General features: G+C 37.8%; 1 protein-coding gene and 1 non-coding gene across 3 annotated transcripts in view; both read left to right on the top strand.

The window, feature by feature from the left end:
- The window catches only part of STAB2 (stabilin 2), a 174751-nt gene that overhangs the window by 2171 nt on the left and 150147 nt on the right, over positions 1-22433 (top strand). For both annotated transcript variants that reach the window (XM_010357279.2, XM_030939845.1), the window contains exons 2-3: positions 1181-1314; positions 4682-4797. In XM_010357279.2, coding sequence (XP_010355581.2) covers positions 1181-1314; positions 4682-4797 — 250 coding nt within the window. The remainder of the gene's footprint in view (positions 1-1180; positions 1315-4681; positions 4798-22433) is intronic.
- LOC115900173 lies at positions 2402-2533 on the top strand. The gene has a single exon (XR_004059843.1). It is a non-coding gene; the product is annotated as a U8 small nucleolar RNA (small nucleolar RNA).

Below are 22433 nucleotides of genomic sequence, written 5' to 3' on the forward strand. Positions count from 1 at the left end.
TGAAGGGGAGAGAACATGCCAGTTAGGAGAGGAAACAGGCACAAAGGTAGGTGAAGAGTTACAGGAGCCAGCATTCACCACCTGTGATACTTCAGACATTTTTGCCAGGAAATTTGCACCTGCTTAAATGACCTTCATCATTCAAAGGTCTCAATAACCTCACGAGTGGTTATTAATATCTCCTCTTTATAGGTGATGGCAAAGGGTAAGCAATTCATTCAAGATTGTACACTTAGCAAGATATAGAGTTTGACTCCAAACTTAGGTCTTCTAATTCCCAAATTTAGTCTCTCATAGTTGCACAAAGCTGCTCCATCTTAAGCTTGATGGGGAAATGAAGAAAAGTTGAGGAAAGGGAGGCATCTCCTGGGCAGGATCAGCCTTGGCATTATGAGCAACAGGGGATCCTAAAGACAGTGCCAAATTGGGTCTGGATCATTCAATTTAGCAGTTATATCTCCACCACCTTATGCTGCTAAATAACTGTTTCTAGCACATCTGTCTGATTTCCCCAATTCATTCATTTAATCAACAAGTATTCACTGAGCATTGCTATGCGTCAGATACTATTTAGGGCTTAGGTACAACAGTGGACAAAGCAGAGAAAGATCCCTGCTCTCCAGGAGCCTACTTTTCAGTTGGATTGTAATCTAAAGATTGCAAATATCTTTGAAACAGTAACTGTATCCTCCTCGGCACTGGCACAATGCTGGCTCTAGAGCAGACATTCCTGTGGAATCAATAATGAAAGAACATCCTTGAGATCTGCTGATCTATGACCAATTGACCTTGAATAACCTGCTTTAAGAATTTTTCACTGGAGAGTGTATTCTGCAATATATTTCAGGTTCCCCACTTGAATAAATGTGGGTAATAACATTATCTTACCTTGCTCGACTTCAGACTCTAACTCAGGTATGGCAAATGTATAGTGCAAACAGTGGCTCTTCTTTCACCTACAGCCATGGCAGACATTGCTTATTGATCTCAATACTCTTTCCAGATAAGATTGAAAGGAGCAAACCAGTCATTACCAATCAACCTTATCACCATCCCTGACGTTTCATTTGAGATAATTGGAGACATTCCAGTGGAGAAGACTGGCCATGCTAGATGTTTTGCAAGACTCTGATAACAGGAATCAGGAATTAATGTTCTTTTTTTTTTTATATTTACACAGGCAAGAAGATGTGATAGGAAGTCTCTTCTTACGATTAGGACCGAGTGCCGATCCTGCGCTCTCAACCTTAGAGTCAAGTGCCCAGATGGTTACACCAAGATTACCAATGGCTCTGTAGGAGTTCGAGATTGCAGGTACTCATGAGAAAATAAATGTGCTGGAACTGTGAATCCAACTTGAAACTCCCTGTCTCAAAAACTGCAAAGCATTTCTATGACTTTTCTCTTGCTCTAAGACAATAAGCCCAAACTTAGGTAATTCACAATTTATCAACTTGAGTCCAAAATATATATTGTTGACTGGGCATGGTGGCTCATGCCTGTAATCCCTGCACTCTGGGAGGCCGAGGTGGGAGGATGACTTGAGATCAGGAGTTCGAGACCAGCCTGTCCAACATGGTGAAACCCTATCTCTACTAAAAATACAAAAATTAGCCAGGTGTAGTGGTGCATGCCTGTAATCCCAGCTAGTCAGGAGCTTGAGGCATGAGAATCACTTGAACCCAGGAGGAGGAAGTTACAGTGAGCCGAGATCAAGCCACTGTACTCCAGCCTGGGTGACAGAGTGAAACTGTATCTCAAAAAGTAAAACAAATAAAATATATATTGTTATTCATTCACATTTTAATACAAAATTGACTTATCTTGTATTGCACATAAACATTCTCTTTTCATCTTGCCTGTATTTTGAAAATCTGGGTTTTCTTTAATTTGGAAAGAATTCAAGTCTTGAAGGTGTTAAAAGCCTTGAGTCTGGTAGTCATATCATTAGCTATAGACCTTGATACTAATTAGAACTCGAAGAAGGGGAAAAATGAATTACAGCATGGTTGCATTTATGTAAACTTTGCATTCTTGAAGACCTCTTGGGATTCAAAACTCTGATAATTCAAGGCTAATTCTGGCAAAGGATAGCAAGTGGTTCTGCTCACTAGCTAATGGGTGCAGCCACGAGGCTCAACTGCAAATGCAATTTGTATTTGCTCAGCCTGTTTATTTAGAATCAGATAGTAGTCAATGAGTTTGCTTTTAATTCCGGGTTGAAGGATTTTTTTTTTTTTTTTTTTTTTTTTTGCGTGAAATGAAACCTTAACACTATTATATCACACTATTTTAAATTCACGTTTGCTTAATGTGACCACACTGTATCTAAAATCAAAATCATCATTTTAAATAAAAGTTTCCCAGCATTAACTAACCTAGAATTAGCAAGCAGTGGGTATCATCAGATGGGATAATTTTTACCTGTTCCTCCTTTTGGAGGTTAGCTTCGAATACGATGATTGGAGTTCATATGGTACATGATTAATGTCTCTGCATAATCAGGACTTGCAACACCTTGATTGCTCCTGATTCTTTCTGGAAAAAAAAAAAAGAAAAAAAATAGTAAGCATATTCATCAGTTAACACTCAATTACTAAAGCTGAAAACTTTTTTGTACTGGCTACTTTTTTGTTCATTGCCAAGGTGGACACTTGGTTATATCCCAACACACAAACACAGAAACACACACACACATACACACATAGGATAAAATTTTTGCATTCAGAAATGTTTTAGATTTAAAGACTTTGGTCTGTCATTAATCTATGCTAGAACAAACTCAGGATTGGTTCTTTTGTTTTATGTTCTTTGGTTCTGTTTAAAAATCACTTTATTGAGATATTACTGACATACAAAAACCTGGACATTCTTGATGTACACAACTTGATGAATTTGAAGATAAGTACAATCCATGAAACCAACACCACAATCACTGTTATAAATATATCCATCATCTTCAAAAGTTTTCTCCCCCCTCTTTTTTGTGATGAGAATACTTAACATAAGATCTCCTCTCTTTGCAATGTTTAAGCATATATCACATTATAGTTTAGGCACTAAATCTCTAGAATGTTTTCATCTTTCATAACCAAAACTTTGTACCCTTCAAACAATACCTTCCCATTTTCTCATCCTTCCAACCCTTAACAACCACCATTCCACTCTATTTATATTCCTCATTTAAGTGGGATCATATAGTATTTGTTCTTCTGTATCTAGCTTATTTCACTTAGCATGATATCCTCTAGGTTCATTCCTGTTGTCGCAAGTTACAAGATTTCCTTCTTGTTAAGGGCTGAGTAATATTTCAGTGTATGTATATACCACATTTTCTTTATCCATTCATCCACTGATGGATGTTTATGTTGCTTCCATGTCTTGGCTATTGTGAATAATGCTGCAGTGAACATGAGAGTGAAGAGATCTCTTTAAGATCATAATTTCAATTTTTTTGGATATATAACAAGAAGTAGAATTAATGGATCATATGGTAGTTTTATTTTTAATTTTTGAAGGACCTCCATACTTTTTTCTACAGCAGTTATACCAATTTACATTTTCACCGACAGTGTACAGGTGTTCCCTTTTCTCCACATCCTTTCCAACACTTGTTGCCTTTTGTTTGTGTGCTTTTTATAATAACCATCCTAATAGCTATGTGGATGTATCTCATTGTGGTTTTGATTTGCCTTTCTTTGGTGTTTAGTGATGTTGAGCACTTTTTTATATATCTATTGGCCACTTGTATTCTTTCAAAATTAGTTCCTGAAAGGATATGTGGTTCTGCCCTCGGACTCTCCTTCTGCCAATGTTCGTGAAGAGGTGTCCCTGCCACTATTCTCAACCATTCAAAAAAAAGTCAACTCTATCCCCAACTTGACTGTTCATAAAGTTGTGACTGTGCTGTTAATCAGCTATATTTCAACAACGGGTTGGGGAGGACAACCTTGAACTTATCATCACGTTATTCTTAACAACAGCCCAGTTCAAAGAAATGGAAAGAAACAACATTTATGAAGGATTGTCTCTAGATACACTAAGTCTAATCCTAGAATAAGCCATGCCGGCAAAGATCTCTTTAAATAGACAATGGTGTTTAACCTCCATAGAATTGTTATTCCAGAACTGTATCTCAGCCAGCACTAGAAACTCTTCTAAGGAACTCATCATTTTATCTCCTACTAGGATATTGTGTGAAATGTTCCTTGCTGCATTATACTGCCTCTGCCACAGGCATTTCTTCATCTGCAGTGTCTCCAATAAGTATGCTAAACCTGAGCAATGGGTTTGCTTTAAATCCACACATGCTGTGCATTTTGTTAACTCATGATCTCTCCCTTCCTGCATTGACTGCTAGGACACTCAGTGATAAGTTTTAAGCACACCTCTAGCACGTGCCTAGGCCTTAATATTTATTTCATCTACTAACTTCACTTCTGATAGTACTTTAGATATTTCCCCTGTATGTTCATTGTTCTCTGATTTTTTCGTCCATTTCTCACTATTAAAAATAATCATAATTAAGTTTTATGCTACCTAGAAAGCCAAATGTGTTCCATCTAGATATTTTTAATGGTAGATAAGTATTAAGACCTAAATTGAAAGCTAAGGCAATTCTACTACCTGAGTAACTGCATTGCTTTTATTGTGGTCTAATGTCCTCTCTTTACCCTCCAAGGTACACCTTTGAGGTCGGAACATACTCTCTGTCTCTCCCTGGATGCCGCCATATTTGTAGGAAGGACTATCTCCAACCTCAGTGTTGTCCTGGCCACTGGGGCCCAGGCTGTATAGGTAAGTGGCACAGTGGTTGGACTTTGAGACTTGCTTCTTTGTGTCTCATTTCACAGAAAATTGAGATGAAGGAAGCCCAATAAAAAGAAGAATATTAACATCCATTTATAGAAATTTCTGTTAGTCTACATGTAGAAAATCTTTCTTGCCCTGTTAGCTTTCACAAAGCAATCTGCTTTACTGCTGATAGAGATCTCTCTTTAAGAGAATTCCTCTGTAAGCCAGAAAAAGGGACAATTGAAAGGATATCCATTTTTATTTTAAAAGATACTTGCAAAAGAAAGGAAGTTAAAACCTGGGCTATTATGACCCCCAAATACAATTTTCTTTAAGAAGAAGTTTTGTTGCAATGTCTTGAAGACTGTAGTTATTGTTTGGCAACCAAAATAATTATTAAATATTCTAAAAATTTGTCTTAGGATGGAATATCAAACTTTAAAATGGTAGACTTAAGACACATCAGGGTAAAGAAACAATGTAAAGTTAATTGTGTAGATATGCAGATACACATATACATAAAAATTAATTCTGACCAGGTTTTACTGTAGGAAAAACTACTAGCAAAGTCTGAATCAATGGTATAATTAGACTTCTGCGATCAAGCATAGCATTTGATAGCTGAAATTGAACTTTTATCCTTAGTATAGATACTAACACTCAAATAGTGACTGAGTCCTTGCTACCTGTGGAAATTATGTCAAGTCTTCTTTTTTTGGTAGGAAAAAATCAGGTATTTTAATTTATGAATTTGCAGTTCATTCCCCATCTTTTTAGATGTAATGACAACATCTCCTTAGGATCCACATAAAAGGAGAGATTCGTTCTCTTTTGCTTTGTTTTTGTTCTGATTAAAGTAATACAAGCAAATTATATACAGCTTGTAAAGTTTAGAAAGGTATAAAGAAACAAAAAACATCAGTTTATATTCTGTCGCATATAGGAAACCTTAAATATTTTGGCATGTTTCAGTCTTGGCTTTTTTTTCCATATAACTTGTAAATAGTTGAATCCATACTGTATGCATAATGTCTTTTGGGTTTTTTGTTTGTTTGTGTTTTTAACTAACAATTAAATGAATAAACGCTTCTATTTACTCAATATTGCTGACATTAGGTACCACAGAGGTACTCAGCCTATATTACTTAATGTAATTTTTAAAACAAATCTTTGAGTTAGACATTTTTATCCCCATTTTGCCTATGAGAAATCAGATTTTAAAATTATCTTTTGCCAGTTTCCTTTGGACTGGTAAGTGATAAAGCAAGTTCAAGTTCAAAGCTGCCTGGCACCAAAGCCTACCTCTTTCTGCTCTGTTCTACGGCCTAGAGCAAACCTGTTCAAAAAGGAGAGCCTCAAAATGTGTTGGTAATGTATTTTTTGATTGGCAGGTCCTTTCTGCCTTCCCAGGAAATGCCTGAATTAGACTTCTTGCCCTGGAAAGGTCAAGGTTTGGGGTTCAAGAGATCCTGCCGATGGCCGGGCGTGGAGGCTCACGCCTGTAATCCCGGCACTTTGGGAGGACGAGGCGGGCGGATCACGAGGTCAGGAGATCAAGACCATCCTGGCTAACACGGTGAAACCCCCGTCTCTACTAAAAATACAAAAAATTAGCCGGGCATGTTGGTGGGCCCTGGTAGTCCCAGCTACTCAGGAGACTGAGGCAGGAGAATGGCCTGAACCCGGGGGCCGGAGCTTGAAGTGAGCGGAGATCGCGCCACTGCACTCCAGCCTGGGCGACAGAGCGAGACTCCGTCTCAAAAAAAAAAAAAAAAAAAAAAAAGAGAGAGATCCTGCCGCTTCTCTCTGTTAACTCCTCTATACTCAGTTTAACTCAGCATGTTGGCACAGCATATTTCTACGAGTTTAGCAAATAAGAATCAGGTGTCTTTTAAAGCAATTAACTCAATGTTAATCAAATGCAGTGTCTTTTAAAGCAATTAACTCAAACTTCCAGATTTTAAGAACTTTTTTTGTGCCAAATGTGGTCATGATCATGTCTAGGTCTTATAGACATTTTGATACAATAGAAAGAATGTTTAGATTTGCTTTTCTCTTTCTAACCCATAAAAACAAATCTGATGCTAAGTTATTAATCAGACACATTGAAAACAAGGAATGGCTTTGTCCAAGATGCAGAACAAAAGTCAGCACGTCCAACATAATGAACAGCCAGGAGGGCAAAAGAACACTGGGCCAGCAGCTAGAACTTCGTTCCACCGCTCACTGGTTGGGGCAAATGACTTTCTGCCTACTCCTCATTCTCCTCATCTGTCAAATGGGAGCTAAAAGTCCTACTTTACAAAACTGTAGCTGAGATTTTAAAACATTAACCTAGGTGATAAGACTTGGCAAAGTCTATGACAAAAAGAAGGACCTTTATAAATGTTTAATGGATAAATGAATCAGTGACTCACAGTCAAAATTGACCTCTGATAATGAAAGACGAATAAAATGACACTCCTTCTCTAAATCCTTTTTTAACAGAGGGTAACTCTTAGAGCATGAATAGGCAAAGAGGATTCAAGATCTTTTAGCAGGTTTATGCCATCATACTGTGCTATGTGCAGGCAAATGTGGCAAGGTTCACATCTACAATCAAAAGAGTCCAAAAGGGTAGCTGGGCATGGTGGCAGGCACCTGTAATCCTAGCTACTTGGGAGGCTGAGGCTAGAGAATTGCTTGGGAGGCAGAGGTTGCAGTGAGCCAAGATCATGCCACTGTACTCCAGCCTGGGTGACAGAGTGAGACCCTCTCTCAAAAAAAAAAAAAAAAAAAAAAAAAAGAGTCCAAAAGCATTATTTGAATGCTCAAACATTTCCTTCAGACAGGTCTTAAAGCCAGAGCAGCAAAACATGAAAACTGGGGCCTGGACATTATTTCTACTGCCCTTTCACTGGGGCAAAACGGTACTCCCCTTTATCTTCATCTTCCAAACATACTAGATGTCTCGAAAGGCTTCCTTCCTTTGGCTAGGGAAAAAGATAAATCCTCTACTTGGCAGTATATTTTACCTCTCACATTTTGTGGTGATGACAAGCAAGACCTTGACTATCACTTTACATTTCCGTAAGGATAAGGCCATTTCGGAGCTGCTGACATGGGTCCATCCTTCTTTCTGAGGAAGCACTTTCCCAAGCTCCAGAATGGCCTTGTTTCCAAAGCAAATGGAACATCCACTTCCTTTTTAATGCACTGACAAATACATGCATATGCAACACTTCTGGGTTATTTCAAAAATGTATCTTACTCAAATTGGGAAATCACCCTTTGGTCAATGCTGAAAACTTGGAGAATGTAAAGAAACACAATGAAAAAAATTACCATCATCTTCTAAAATTAAGAACAAAGCATGAATTCTCACTTAGGGAAAAAAAATAAGGAAGGTGTTTCTACCTGGATGTAACCTGCTTCTCCCTAATTAAAAATTACACTACCAAATGTGCACATGGAGATCTTTCCTCACAAAAATACATTTCTAATTTGGAACTTAATCATGTCTGAACAGCCGATATTCTATTTGGGATGAAATTGATTTTTTAATTTGAACATCCTACTTTTTTTTAATTCTTCCATGAACGTTAATGGATTTGTGTAACAACTCAAAGTGATGGAAAACGAACATGTGCAAAGGAGTTACACCCAAACTCAATTGTGGACAAAACAATCTGACTATTTCAAAAAGAAATAGTCTTGATTTTTCTTTTATAAGTCAATGTCATCGAATTTTCTAAATTTATTTTTTATATCATGTTATTTGCCTTTCCAGGCCTCTTTTTCTTTCTCACTGCATATTTCTTGCCATTCACTATCCAGGTTACAAATAATAGACCACAGGGATTTGAAACCATCCTTTTAGGCATTTCCTTTTTTGCTTTGAGTGACAAATAATGCTGAGTTCACTTAAAGAACATATTTTACTTCAGTTTCCCAGGCAGACAAATCCAACAAGAGCTTTAAATGGAAGACTGGGACGGATTTTCTGCCTAGCACTGTGCACCAAGCTTTTAAACAAAGGTGGTGACGTGGAATAGGCACCTCCAGGGTTTCTTAGGAGATAAAGTTACAGAGATGTCCCTGGTCTCTTGTGGGGCAGGAAGTGCATTATCTTCCTTTAAAGAAACAGACAAGAAACAGACCAGCTGTTGATTTGCTGATGGCTTATAATGGTAAAGCCTCCTGCTTTAGGAAAGTCAGGATGCAAGAGACCACCAGAGTAGTGGTGACCCAAGGAAATGTGATAATGACCTAGAATAGTCTTATCAGCTTCTTGAGCCTCACAATGCATCGGAAACGTGCCCTTGTAGCAAATTCTGTAATATCTCTTTCAAGCATCATTGCTAAGAATGTCAATTTTACCATAGCTTTTTCTAATGGGGGCCTGAGATGATAGAAAATGATTTGAAAAGCAGGAAATAAATTACACTGTTTCCTTAAAATTTTTATTTAATAACCAAATGAGCTGTTTTCATAAATTGTTAAAACAGTCTATCTAGGCCATAAAATGAGGATTCCTCATACCCCTACATTCCTGCTACCTTTTCTTCCAAGTTCCTTCCAGCATTGGCCAGCTCATAAAAATCAAGCATTTATTAAGCACCTACTATATGCTGCACACAATCAGATATATAATAGGCCCGACCCCTAATTACATGTATGATAGGTCCCTATCCCCAAGGAGCTCACAGACTAATGAGGGAAATTGACATGGGAGCAGAGGAGGAAAAACAGTTGCACCTGTGACCCCAGGTGAGGACACTGGGACTTTGGGGAGTTTTGCAGCCTGCCCAAAGAGAACCGGCTAATAAGTGTGGAGCCACACCAGGAAACAGGGACTGTCTCACTGCAGACCCCAGTTCTAACTCATTACTCTCTCCTGCTTTCCAAAATACCTGGTTGTGTTGCAGGCTCAACTTCTAGGAAAGTAGCCTTCCTCTAACTAGCCCACCCCTGGAATTCTTGCTTCCACCATTAGCTGGGTGCCTGCTCTGCCTGGGGTTGGTTCCATGACACCTGAGCTCCCTTCTGAGAGGCAGCATGGTTTTACAGTAAGATCGCAGACTCCAGAGTCAGATTTCCTGGCTTCCATTCCCAGCTTTATTCTATTTCAGTTCTGAGACTTACTCCCTCTGCAGCATTGCCAGATTTAGCAAATAATAATACAGGGCACCCAGTTCTATTTGAATTTCGGATAAACAACGAATCTGCAAACAATATTTGGAATGTACTTATGCTAAAACAATATTCATTGCCTATCTGAAATTTAAATCTAACTTAGTATCCTATATTTCACCTGGTAACCCTATTCTTTGGTACTGTCTTCCTCATCTATAAAATAGAAATGATGATGCTAACACACCTACCTTCCAAAGATTGCACTGAGGATTAGGTGAGCTAGTATGTGGAAAGTACTTAGGATGTGCCTGGTAGATGGTCAGCCTCCAGAACATATGGGCTAGCATTTCTGTCTTTTGTGTTTCTCAGATCATCAGTGGCCCTCTTTATTTCAGGGAGTGTTTATTGACTTGATTTTATATTCTAAAGTGCTGGCCTGTTATACTCTGCCTTCAGACTTAAGGACTCAAATTCTTCAGTTAGGCCTGATTGCAATGCCAGTTCCAACTCTTAACGACCATGTAATCTTGGGCAAATTACCTCGCTTCAGTATTCTTACCTATAATCTGAGTGATGAAGATGATAATACCTTCCTCATTTAGTTGTGAGAATGAGAACATACATGAAAAGTGGTTGGCAATAGTACATGCTCAATAAATTCTCTCATTGAGCTGATAACTAATTCCCTACATAATTTCAGCACTTTGGTAAGGACATTTCTGTACATCTCATTTCTTTGTGTAGCTTATGGTCCCATATGTGTATTTTTTTTTTCTCATGATTGTCTGCCTTTCTATGGATGGACCCAGTGAATCATGCTGATGTCTCAGGCCACAGCAAAGGCCTGTCTTTGAGGAGCATAAGGAAAGTGATCTCTTACTCAGCTACAGTTTGCTACAACAAAATACTATAGACTGAGTGGCTGAAACAACAGATGTTTGTTGAGTGAGAGAAAGGGAGGGAGAGGGCACTCTAGTGCTCCAGTTTTCCTTCTTTTTATAAGGATACTAATCCCATCACAGAGAGTCCACCTGATGGTTTCATCTGAACCTCCCAAAGGCCCTACCTGCAAATACTATCTCATTGGAGGTTAGGGGCTTCAACATATGAATTTAGGGAGACACAAACTTTCAGGCCATATCAATAAGTATTCACCTTGGCCTTTCATCCATGGGGTCACAAGCCACTAGGCAAGAAGGCTGGGCCAGGGTGAAGCAGCTCCTATAGAGAAAACCTCACATCCATTGCGGAATATTTGATGTTGTGGCTCAAGAAAGTCCCCAGGAGATAGCAATTTCCAGCCAGCATATGCCTTCACCCTTTGCCCAGCTACAGGCAGACACATGAAGAACTGTGGATGGATGGCAGAGCACTTGTTTCGAAGAGAAGGATGTGTTGGGGCACTTCTTCAGAAATAAGCACTAAAGTCGGCCCCACCAGCCTCTTCCTGACCACAGCAAGAGACAGGCATACTCCTTCCTGTCCTGGCTAAATTTTATTTTACTTCCTTGTGAAAACACAAAGAGAAATTATTGCCAGTTTTGAAGATAATAGTAAGCATTCAACAAATGTTGAATGAATAATTAAATGAATGTAAAAGCTATGCAAAATATTATAAGTAGTCCATACAGAGAAGCAAAATTACAAGCCAGAGCTGAATGGGAATCATTATCTCTGATCCTAGTGACTGTGACCTTGTTACCAAACCTTGCTAGGCTTCAGTTTCCTCTTAGATAAAATGGTGATAACAACTTCATAGGGCTATTGTGAGGATTAAATACTGAGATAGTACACGTAATGTGCTTGGCATGCTACCCAGGGTCTAGATTGCTAAAATAACAGCAACAACAATAAAGCAAGGGCAGCACAAAAAGGAAAAAAAAAAGGGAGTCAAGAAACCTTTAAAGGGGCCAGGCGAGGTGGCTTGAGCCGGTAATCCCAGCACTTTGGGAGGCCAAGGAGAGCCGATCTCTTGAGGTCAGGAGTTTGAGATCACCCTGGCCAACATGGTGAAATTTCAGATCTACAAAAAATACAAAAATTAGCAGGGCATGGTGGTGGGTGCCTGTAATCCAAGCTACTCAGGAGGCTGAGGCACGAGAATTGCTGAAACCCGGGAGGCGGAAGTTGCAGTGAGCCAAGATCACGTCACTGCACTCCAGCCTGAGTGACACAGCGAGACTCTGCCTCAAAAAGAAAAGAAAAGGAAAACCTTATAGACCAAGATCTGGCTTCTGGAAGGTGATCAGCAGTGCTTTGCTAGATGACTATTTGAACCTGAAGAACTGCCTCCTGAACATTTATTTTTTTGCAACTATATTAAAACATCCAAATTGAAAGATTTCTCGATTGAAAGTAGGAAATTATATAACTTACCATGTGTTTAAAAATAGATATTTATGAATCTAGTGTCTGAATCTGTTTTCCTTTCCAGTGAGAACAAACTATAGAAAAGGATGTTTGTAAGGTCTAAATAGAAGTGGAATTTAATCAATCATTTTTTGGACATTAATTACCTTTTCCACACTGGTCTTTGAGACACATGATCAGTGCTAATGGATTTTTTTAAATTTATTATCATAATTTACATACAGTAAAACTCAACCTTTTAAGTATACAGCTATTCAAGCTTTGACAAACCTGAAGAGTTGTGTGGCAACCACCACAATTAAGATAGGGAACAGTTTCATATCCCCCCCAAATTCTGTGTTGCCAAGCCCCCCCTCAACTCTCAATCCCTGGAAAATACTAACCTGTTTTCTGTGCCTATAATTTTGCCTTTATGTCATATAATTGGAATCATTCAGTATGTACCCAGTATGTACCTTTTTGAGTCTCGTTTCTGTCACTTGGCACAATGAATACGAGATTCATCCATGTCATTACCTGTATCAAGTTTCATTCCTTTATAATCCTTTACAGTACTCCATTCTGTGGCTAGACCCAGTTTGTTAAGCTATTCACTAACTGAAAGACATCTGAGTTTGTTTCCAGTTTGGGGCAATTAAAAACAAAGCCACTATGGACGTTCACACACAGGTTTTGGAGTGAATGTAAGTTTTCATTTCATTTTGGTAAATACCTAGGAGTGGTTGTCCTGGATTGTAGAGTAAAAATATGTTCAACTTTATTAGAAACTGCCAAACTGTTTTCCAAAGGATCTACATTATTTTTCATTTCTATCAGCAATGTATGAGGATTCCAGTTGTTTGGCATCCTTGCTAGCAATTGCTATAATCAGATTTTTTTAGCCATTCTAATGGATGTATAGTGGACTTGCATTGTAACCCATTTTAATTTGCATTTTTCATGTGCTTATTTACTATTCATATATTTTTCGGGTAGTTTGTATTCTTATTACTGAGTTTTGAGAGTTCTTTAAGTATTTAAGATATTAGATGTGTGCTTCGTAAATACTTCTTCCCAGTCTGTGTCTTGTCTTTCAAGTCTCGTAACATTGCCTTTTGAAGAGAAAACATTCTTAATTTTGATGAGGTTTAAATATATCATGCCTTTATAGATACTGCTTCATGTATCATATCAAGAAATCTTTGACCAACCTTATATCACGAAGATTTTTTTCTATATTTTCTTCCCAAAACTTTGTAGTTTTAGGCTTTACATTTAGATCTATCATCTATTCCAAGTTAGTTCCTGTATATTGTTTGTAGTATGGATCAAGATTCATTTCTTTGCATATAGATAATTTCAAAAGCTCCAGCAACATTTCTTGAAAAGATGATCCTCTCCTCATCAAATTGCCTGTGGACCATTGTAGAAAATTAATTCATTGTCTATGTACACGTCTATTTCTGGACGCTCTATTCTGTTCCACTGATCTATATGTCTATCCTTCCATGAATACCACACTGTCTTGATTACTATAATGTTGCAGTAAGCCTTAAAATGAAGTAGTGTAAGTCCAACTTGACCTTTTTCAAAATTATTTTGCTTATTCTAGTACCTTTGCTTTTCCATTCAAGTTTAGGATCAATTTGTCAATTTCTAACAACAAAAAAAGTCCTCATAAGATTTTAATTGGAATTTCATTAAATCTATAGATGCATTTAGGGAGAACTGACACCTAAAAATATTGATTCTCTTATTCATAATGACAGTGTAGCTCTCCATTTACTTAGGGCTTCTTTTATTTTGTTTATCACTGTTCTATAAATTTCAGCTTACAAATTTTGCAGAATTTTTATCAGATTCGCACCTAAGTTCTTCATGACTTTTGGTACTACTTCTAACAGTTTTTTGAAATTTCAATCTCTAATTGTTAATTGCTAGTTTATGGAAATAGAGTTGATTTTGTATAATGACCTCATATACTGAGAAATTACTAAATTGATGTGTTAGTTCTAATAAATTTCTGGAGATACTTTGGAATTTTCCCCATAGACAATAATGTTGCCTGTGAATAAAGACAATTTTATTTATTTATTTCTAATCTGCATTCATTTTATATCATTTTTTAACCTTACTGCACTGACTATGATGTATTTATCAGTTTTGTATATTGCTAGGGTCAGGTTGCTATAATGTTGCTTAAAAATTTTGTATCTGTACTCATTGGGGATGTTGGTATATAGTCTTCTTGTTATGTATTTGGTTTTGGAATCAGGATAATAATGCTCCCTATATTGAGTGAACTGAGATATATTCCCTCTTCTTCAATTACCTAGAAGAGTTTTTGTAAGACTGATAAAATTTCTTCCTTACATGTGAGATAGTATTCACAAACAAAGCCATTTGGCATGGAATTTTGTTTGTGTAAAGGATTTTAATTTTAAATTCAACTTCTTGGATATAAGAACATTGAGGTTATCTATTTCCTTTGAGTGAGCTTTCCTAGTTTTTTCCTTTCAATAAATTTGTCCATTTTTATCTACATTCTCAAATTTATTGGCATAAACTTGTTCATAATATTCATTTATTATCCCTTTAATGTCTACAAGATTTGTAGTGATGTCTCTTCTCTCATTTCTGTGATTGGTAATTTTCATCTTTCTTTTTTTTCTGATTAGTTTGGCTGTAAATTCATCCATTTCATTGACCAGCTTTTGGTTTCGTTTATTTACTCTATTGCTTTTCTAATTTTTATTTCATTGGCCACTGCACTTTATACCTCCTATCTTGTGCTTGCTTGGGTTTCATTTGCTATTATTTTTCTAACTTCTTTACCTTAAGTTGTAAGTTTGGGTCATTATTTTAAAACTATCTTCTTTTCTCATATGATACTTATTTAGTGCAATAAATTTCCTTCTAAGCATTGCTTTAAATGCATCTCATAAATGTTGATACATTGTGTTTCAATTTTATTCAGTTCAAAATAATTTTTAATTTCCATCTTTTTTCTTTGAAATCGGTTACTTTTAAGTATAATATTTTACTTCCAAATAGAATAATTTTTAAGATATATTCCTGCTATTGTTTCCAAATATGTTTCTTTTATTCAGTGAATGCAAATTAAGATATCAAATTTGTGAGATTAAGCTAATACCATGCTTAGAAGGAAATGTATCATTTAATTATATTGTGGACAGGACACATATATTATTTGAATCCATTTAAATTTATTAAGACTTGTTTTATGACCTACAATATCTCCTATCTTTGCAACTGTTTCATGTGCTCTTGAAAAATAGGTGTATTCTGCCACTGTTAGATGGAGTATTCTGTAAATGTCAATTAGGTCAAATTGATTAATAATGCTGTTCAAGTCTTTTCTATACTTAATAATTATTTATTTTTACTTTTAAGGGAAATATGATTCAATATTCTTAATTTTAAGACTACTTGTTCTATTGGTTATTGAGAGAGGTACTGAAATCTCTACTGTAACTGTATATTTACCTATTTCTCCTTGCAGTTCAATGAGTTTTTGTTTCACGTACTTTGAAAATCTCTTATTAGGTCAATACGTATTTATGGTTTATGTTCTATTGATGAATTGATTCCATTAACATTATGAAATGAACTTCTTTATCCCTGGTAAAAATATGTTAACTTGAAATCTACTTCATCTAATATTAATATGAGTTACTTCAGCTTTCTTTTGACTAATGTTAGTGTGCTTTTTTTCTTCCTTTACCTTTAACATAATTGTATATTTAAAATATACAATTTTGTAGGCAGCATATAGTTAGGGTCTCTTGTAGGCAACATATAGTTAGTTATTGCCCTTTCAACTAATATGACAGCCCATGTCTTTTAATTAAGGTTGTTTAGACCATTTATATTTAATGTGTTAGGTTTACATCCATCATCTTACTATTTATTTTCTGTTTGTTCCATCTGTTCTTTGTTCCTTTTGCCCTCTTTGTTTGTCTTCTTTTGTATTAATTAATTCTTTTTTATGATCCTCTTTTATCTCCTTTGTTGGCTTACTAGCTACACTTTTTATTTTTGGCAATTTTTTAAATGTTTCCTTTAAGGTTTATGGAATAAATCTTTAACTTAACACAGTCTACCTTTAAGTGATATTACACCACTCTATGCACAAGAATCTTAAAACAATATACTTCTATTTCTACACTCCTATCCTTGGTGCTATTGTTATGTATTTTACTTCTATATATGTTAGAAGCCCCACATTATATTGTTACCAATTTTTCCTTAAACAAACGAACCATCCTTTAAATGATTTAAAATATCGAAAAAATATATTTTACATTTAAGCACATAATGACAATGTCCAACATTCTTAATTCTTTTATGTGGATACAGATTTACATCTGGTATTATTTTCTTTCTTCCTGACCAATTTTCTTTAACATTTCTTGTAGTGCAGGATATCTAGTGATAAATTCTTACACCTTTCGTATGTCTGAAAAAGTCCTTATTTTGCCTTTGTTTTTGAAAAACATTGTTGTTGGATATAGAATTTTAAGTTGACAAATTTTTGGTTTTGGTACTTTAAGGATGTTGTTTCACTGTCTTTTCACTTACATTGTTTCTAACAAGATCTGTTGTCATTGTTATCTTTGTTCCTCTCAGCCTAATAAATCCTTTTTCCCTTTGGCTGCTTTTAATTTACTTTTTATCACTGGTTCTAAGGTATTTTATTATAGTGTGTAGTTTTCTTCATATTGTTTGTGCTAGGTATTCTTTGAGCTCTTGGATCTGTGGGTTTATAGTTTTCATCAAATTTGGAAATTTTGACCACATTTTTTTCAAATACATTTTCTCCCTTCCTCCTTTTCAGAGATTCCAGTTATACATATATTAAAATGTTTGAAGTTGTCCCACAACTCACTGATGCTCTGCTCATTATCTTTCAGTCTCTTTTCTCTCCATGCTTCATTTTGTATAGTTAATATTGCTTGTCTTTAAGTTCACTAATCTTTTATTTCTCAGTCTTTAAACTGCTGTTAATTCTATATCTTGTATTTTTATTTCAGATGTTGTATTTTCATTGGTAGAAGTTCAATTTGGTTTTGTTTATATCTTCTTTAACTTGCTTATTTCTCTACCTTCTTGAATATATAGAATACAGTTATAGTAACTATTTCTAAATCTTTGTCTACCAATAATATCATATAGTGATCTCTGGGTTGGTTTCAATTAACTGGTTTTTTCCCTCATTATTTATGCCTAGTAAATTTTTATTGAAATCAGACATTGCAAATATTACTTTGTTGGGTGCTTCTTATTCTTGTACTTTAAAAAATTCTTGAACTTTGTTCTGTGTCCACTTTGAGGAGTACCCTGTGTTAGAACTTTGTTGCCATTGACAGATGGCCTGAAGGCATAGAGTGGAGCTCTTTGAGAATTTTAAGAAGAAATAATATGAATTTTAGTGCCTGGTAGATAAGAAGTTTACAGAATTTTCTTTCATTGCAACATACTTGATGGTACAATTTAGGAGCTCAGTTTCCTGTTGACCTGTAACCACTGGAGGCCACACCTTTTTACCAAAATAACCTAACTGCTGATTAGTCAAAGTGGCTTTAAGTTAGTGTACAAAATCTCCCCATGAATAGCACTGGCTTTCCACCAGCTGCCCAGTGCTACAGGCTTTTCTGAAGGAAGTCATGTTCCAGTTAAGTGTTCAGGAACTTTCTTCTTACTAAGTTCATCCACATCAGAACCTTTCTGAAGCACCAGAAACATTGCCTAGTGTCCAGCTGATACACCACACAACCATGCCATGCAAAGGCACATCAACTCATAGGCATTGCTTCCCATCAGCCTGCTAGGCATAAAAATCTTCACTTCCTCTCTGTTTAGGACAATCTACATAAATTTGTCCAGCATACCCAGTGGTTCTCAAATATTAATGTGTAGTAGAATTACCTGCCATGCCTGTTAAAATGTACTTTCCTGAGTCTTACACCAGGGAATCTCTATTTGGTAGGTGTTAAATGTCGGGTTTTGCCTAAAATTGTAACAGGTTCTTATTGCCCAAGTGGATGAAATTGGACTGAAATTCAGCCCATTTTCAGCTTGCCAAACCATACACTCTAGTGTGGGCCTGGTATACCAAAAGGAAGGGGCACCTTCAATTTATTTTAGTTTCATCTGCTTTCCAAGCCTAGTGTCTGTGGGGATATATCCACAAGAGCAGTGAGAATAGGGAAGACTTTTTATAATGTGCACAAAGGCTCTCTATGCCCTGGCATATTAGTCCAGGGCTTCCAAAAGGGAGATGCCAGACAGGGCTAGAGATACAAGAGATTACTTAGAAGAAACATGTGTTATGAAAAAAATGAGAAGAAAGCCAGGAGAAGCAGAGGGAGAAAGCAATGCAGGTCTGACCCTTGTGAACAAGAGAGGGAGTCAAGGAAGGTTAGTTGGAAAAGCTATAGACTATATGTAGGTCTAAGAAAATTTGGTAAAGCTGATGAGGAGTCCTCTAGCCAAAATCACCCAGCAGAGAAAGCCTGCATCTTAAAGGAGTGGGCCTGCCCTGGCGTCTCTACCATGCTCAGTCATGGGCTGGAAGGAGTCATGAGAAGTGTAGTCTCATGAAAAAATAGTAGATTTCAAGGTAATTATGCTTCTGAAGTTGGAGATCTAAGAGGTGCTTGTTCATGGCTCGCATACAGTATTAGTCCATTCTCACATTGCTGTGAAGAAATACACAAGGCTGGGTGATCTATAAAGGAAAGAAGTTTAATTGGTTCACAGTTCTGCATTGCTGGGGAGGCCACAGGAAACTTACAATCATGGTGGAAGGCAAAGGAGAAGCAGGCACCTCTTCACAGGGTGGCAGGACAGAGTAAGAGCAAGCAGGGGAAATGCCAGACAGTTATAAAGCCATCAGGTCTCGTGAGACTCACTCACTATCATGAGAACAGCATGGGGAAACTGCCACATGATCCAATTACTTCCACCTGGTCCAGCCCTTGATACATGAGGATTATAATTCAAGATGAGATTTTAGGTGGGGACACAGCCAAACTGTATCACATACCTAATGAGGAGGGCCTTGGAAATTTGCCTTTGTAAAAAGTTCTCCACTCCCAAGGGATTCCAAACACCTGGTCCAGTGAATCACCCTTAGAGAAACACCTGCCTAAATTTTTTAAAAGAAAGGTATATTAACTGTCCTTAAGGAAAAAGAATGTCCAGACTTCCTAAACACAAGGTCACACTCTTGGGAACTGGAATTGGGGAAGCTCCCCAATTCCTCTCTGATCAGCGTAGCCTAGAGCATGGTTATATTCTCAAGAAATGACTCTGCCCCATGTTCTGCCACGTGTGTTATAATAGGAATGAGCTGAGTGGAACAGGCACCCCGAGGATGGAAGTCAAATCTGCCTCAGAGGCAGGGTCAGGGAAAGGGTCTTTGAAGGTGGGAAAAGTACAGGTAAGGTATGGAGAGAAAGGCATGTCTAGAAGAGTGTGGAATAGTCTATTTGGCTACATGGAAAGAGTGCACGATGGGGAGATAAGTTGGTTCCATGCTTGGAGGAACAGATTCAGTGGAATGTGAGTTTGGGAGACTGGGATTTAGGCATCATTGCCTGAAAATGTAAAAATACCTGGGAGGACATTTCTGCAAGGTGGCACTGATTGATGAGTCTCAGGCTGCAGGAGGACCTGTGTTGCTCTGAGCAAGCCCAGAAAGCAAACTGGGTGTCACCCAGACAGCATCTTGTACACCCATTTCTGGAGAGAGGTACAGAGAACAAGAGAGGGAAATAGTTGGGAGCTGTCACTACCTTCCTAGCTCTGCACAGGGCTGGCCCTGGCTCACAAAACACCATCTCAGCTCAAGAAGGGCCTCCTATAAAAAGCACACAGGAGAAGAACTATTTGATGGTGAACGATTTATGAAGATGCTCTCTTAGCACCCTTTCCCCAACAATGTGAGTGAACTCAAATGGCTCAGTTGCTTTTCAGATTGGCTCCCAAGTGTTTACCTGGTCCCTGCTTGATTCAGCTCTCTCCCTTCCTCTACATCCTCACCTCCTGCTGCTCATTCTAAGACAAAGACCAAAACCTTTAACAGGGCCCTTTCTTAGTGATCTAGCTTTTGCCATCTGTTGAGATCAGATCTAAACCAACTGGGCTGTTTAGAATTAAATTATTTTTGGTAACTATTGGTAAGTAAGATCGAGTAGGTGAAGTGATGAGAGCTCTAGATCTCTTCCCCTGACAACCCTTAGTCCAGTCCATGAATCAGTATTACCTGAGTATCTGTTTAATCTGCAACTCTCTCCTCACTAGACTGGTAGGATCATGGAAATAGGAACCAAGTCTGTATGCTCACTTGTAAATATCCAAGATCTTAGATGGTCTGATTCAAACAAGTACCAGTAATTTATTTCCTGAGTGTTTTAACTGTTACAGTACCAGTCTGAAAAAACAAAAACTCAAGAAGATCCACTCTGAATAATAGCAACTATCATTCATTAAGCACCTAATATTTCCAGTCCCTACAACAACCTGCCTAGAAGACAGTATTGTCCCCACATACACCTGAACTGAATCTCAGAGCCAGGCATGGACTTTGCCAAAAGCAAAGGGTTGCAAGCAAAGAGTTTAGCTGGGATTCGAACCCAGAACATTCTGACTGCAATGTCCCAGCTCCTCCCATGGCACCATCGCATTTCATGCCACTACTAGCCTAGTTGGTGAGAGCAACCCAAACCAATGTCTTGCTTTTTGAGTACTTATGAATATTAGCTACCCATCAGTATGTCTTCCCCTTCCCTTGCCCCACAAACATGCCTGTTACCTGAGCTGTTGTCCTGGGGTGCATACCTGCCTGTTAATGGTGGATGTTAGTCATAAATGGTGCAGTAGAGTGGAGCATCTTTCCAGGTTTTGAACCTGGCTCTGCCACTGCTGTGGAAATACCACAGATCAAAATGGGCAATTTAGACTGTGTAGTTTGCTAATATTCTGGATGCAGGAAGGAATCGGAAGGAGCCAGACAGAAAATCATCTACAGAGGGATATGACTCCCACCTCTATAGTACCTGCACATTATAAATTTTCTTCTAAAGAACTAGCCTAGTAACTTAAGGGAGTCCCCAGGGTCTCTTTCAGAGAGCTGCCTCTCTTAGTGCTTAGAAGTCTCTTTCTTCAAGAACTGCTGCTATGGTCTGAATGTTTGTGTCTCCCCAAAATTCGTATGTTCATACCTAATCCCTAATGTGATTATATTAAAAGGTAAAGTCTTTGGGAGGTGATTAGGTCATAAGAACAGAGCCCTCATGGATGGGATTAGATCCCAGAGAGCTCCCTCGCCCCTTCCGCCAAGTGAAGATACAGTGAGAAGTCACCATCTATGAACCAGGAAACAGGCCCTCACCAGACACAGAATCTGCCAGCACCTTGATATTGGACTTCCCAGCCTCCAGGACTGTGAGAAATACACTTCTGTTGTTTATAAGCCACCCAGTCTAAGGCATTTTGTTATAGCAACCTGAATCAACTAAGACAAATGCATTTTTATTTTCCATGGATGCTGATTTCACATGCCACAGGGAAGATATGTGGCAGAATGAGCTGTGGCACAGGAAAGTTTATGGCAAAGGTCTTATGGGATGGGGATGGGAGGGAAGGGACAGCAGGAAGGTGGTCACTTCAGTAGAGGAAGGGTAAGTGTGTCTATCATTACCCCTTGCCAACTGGGTGACTTTGGCCAAGTCAGTTAACCACTCTGCCTGTTTCCTCATCTAGAAAGTATGGCTAAAAATAAGATTTAACTTCAGGGGATTGCTATGAGTTGTAAACAAATGCATCCTTTATTATTATTGATATAGCTTGGCTCTGTGTCCCCACCCAATCTCACCTTGAATTGTAATAATTCTCACGTGTCATGGGAGGGACCCAGTGGGAGGTAATTGAATCATGGGGGCAGGCCTTTCCCATGCTGTTCTCATGATCATGAATAAGTCTCACGACATCTGATGGTTTTATAAAGAGGAGTTCCCCTGCACATGCCCTCTTGCCTGCTGCCATGTAAGACGTCACTTTGTTCTTTCTTTGTCTTCTGCCATAATTGTGAGGCCTCCCCAGCCATGTGGAACAGTGAGTCCATTAAATCTCTTTCCTTTACAAATTAT

This window comes from Rhinopithecus roxellana, chromosome 10 (genome assembly GCF_007565055.1).
Source record: "Rhinopithecus roxellana isolate Shanxi Qingling chromosome 10, ASM756505v1, whole genome shotgun sequence".
Lineage (NCBI taxonomy): Eukaryota > Metazoa > Chordata > Mammalia > Primates > Cercopithecidae > Rhinopithecus > Rhinopithecus roxellana.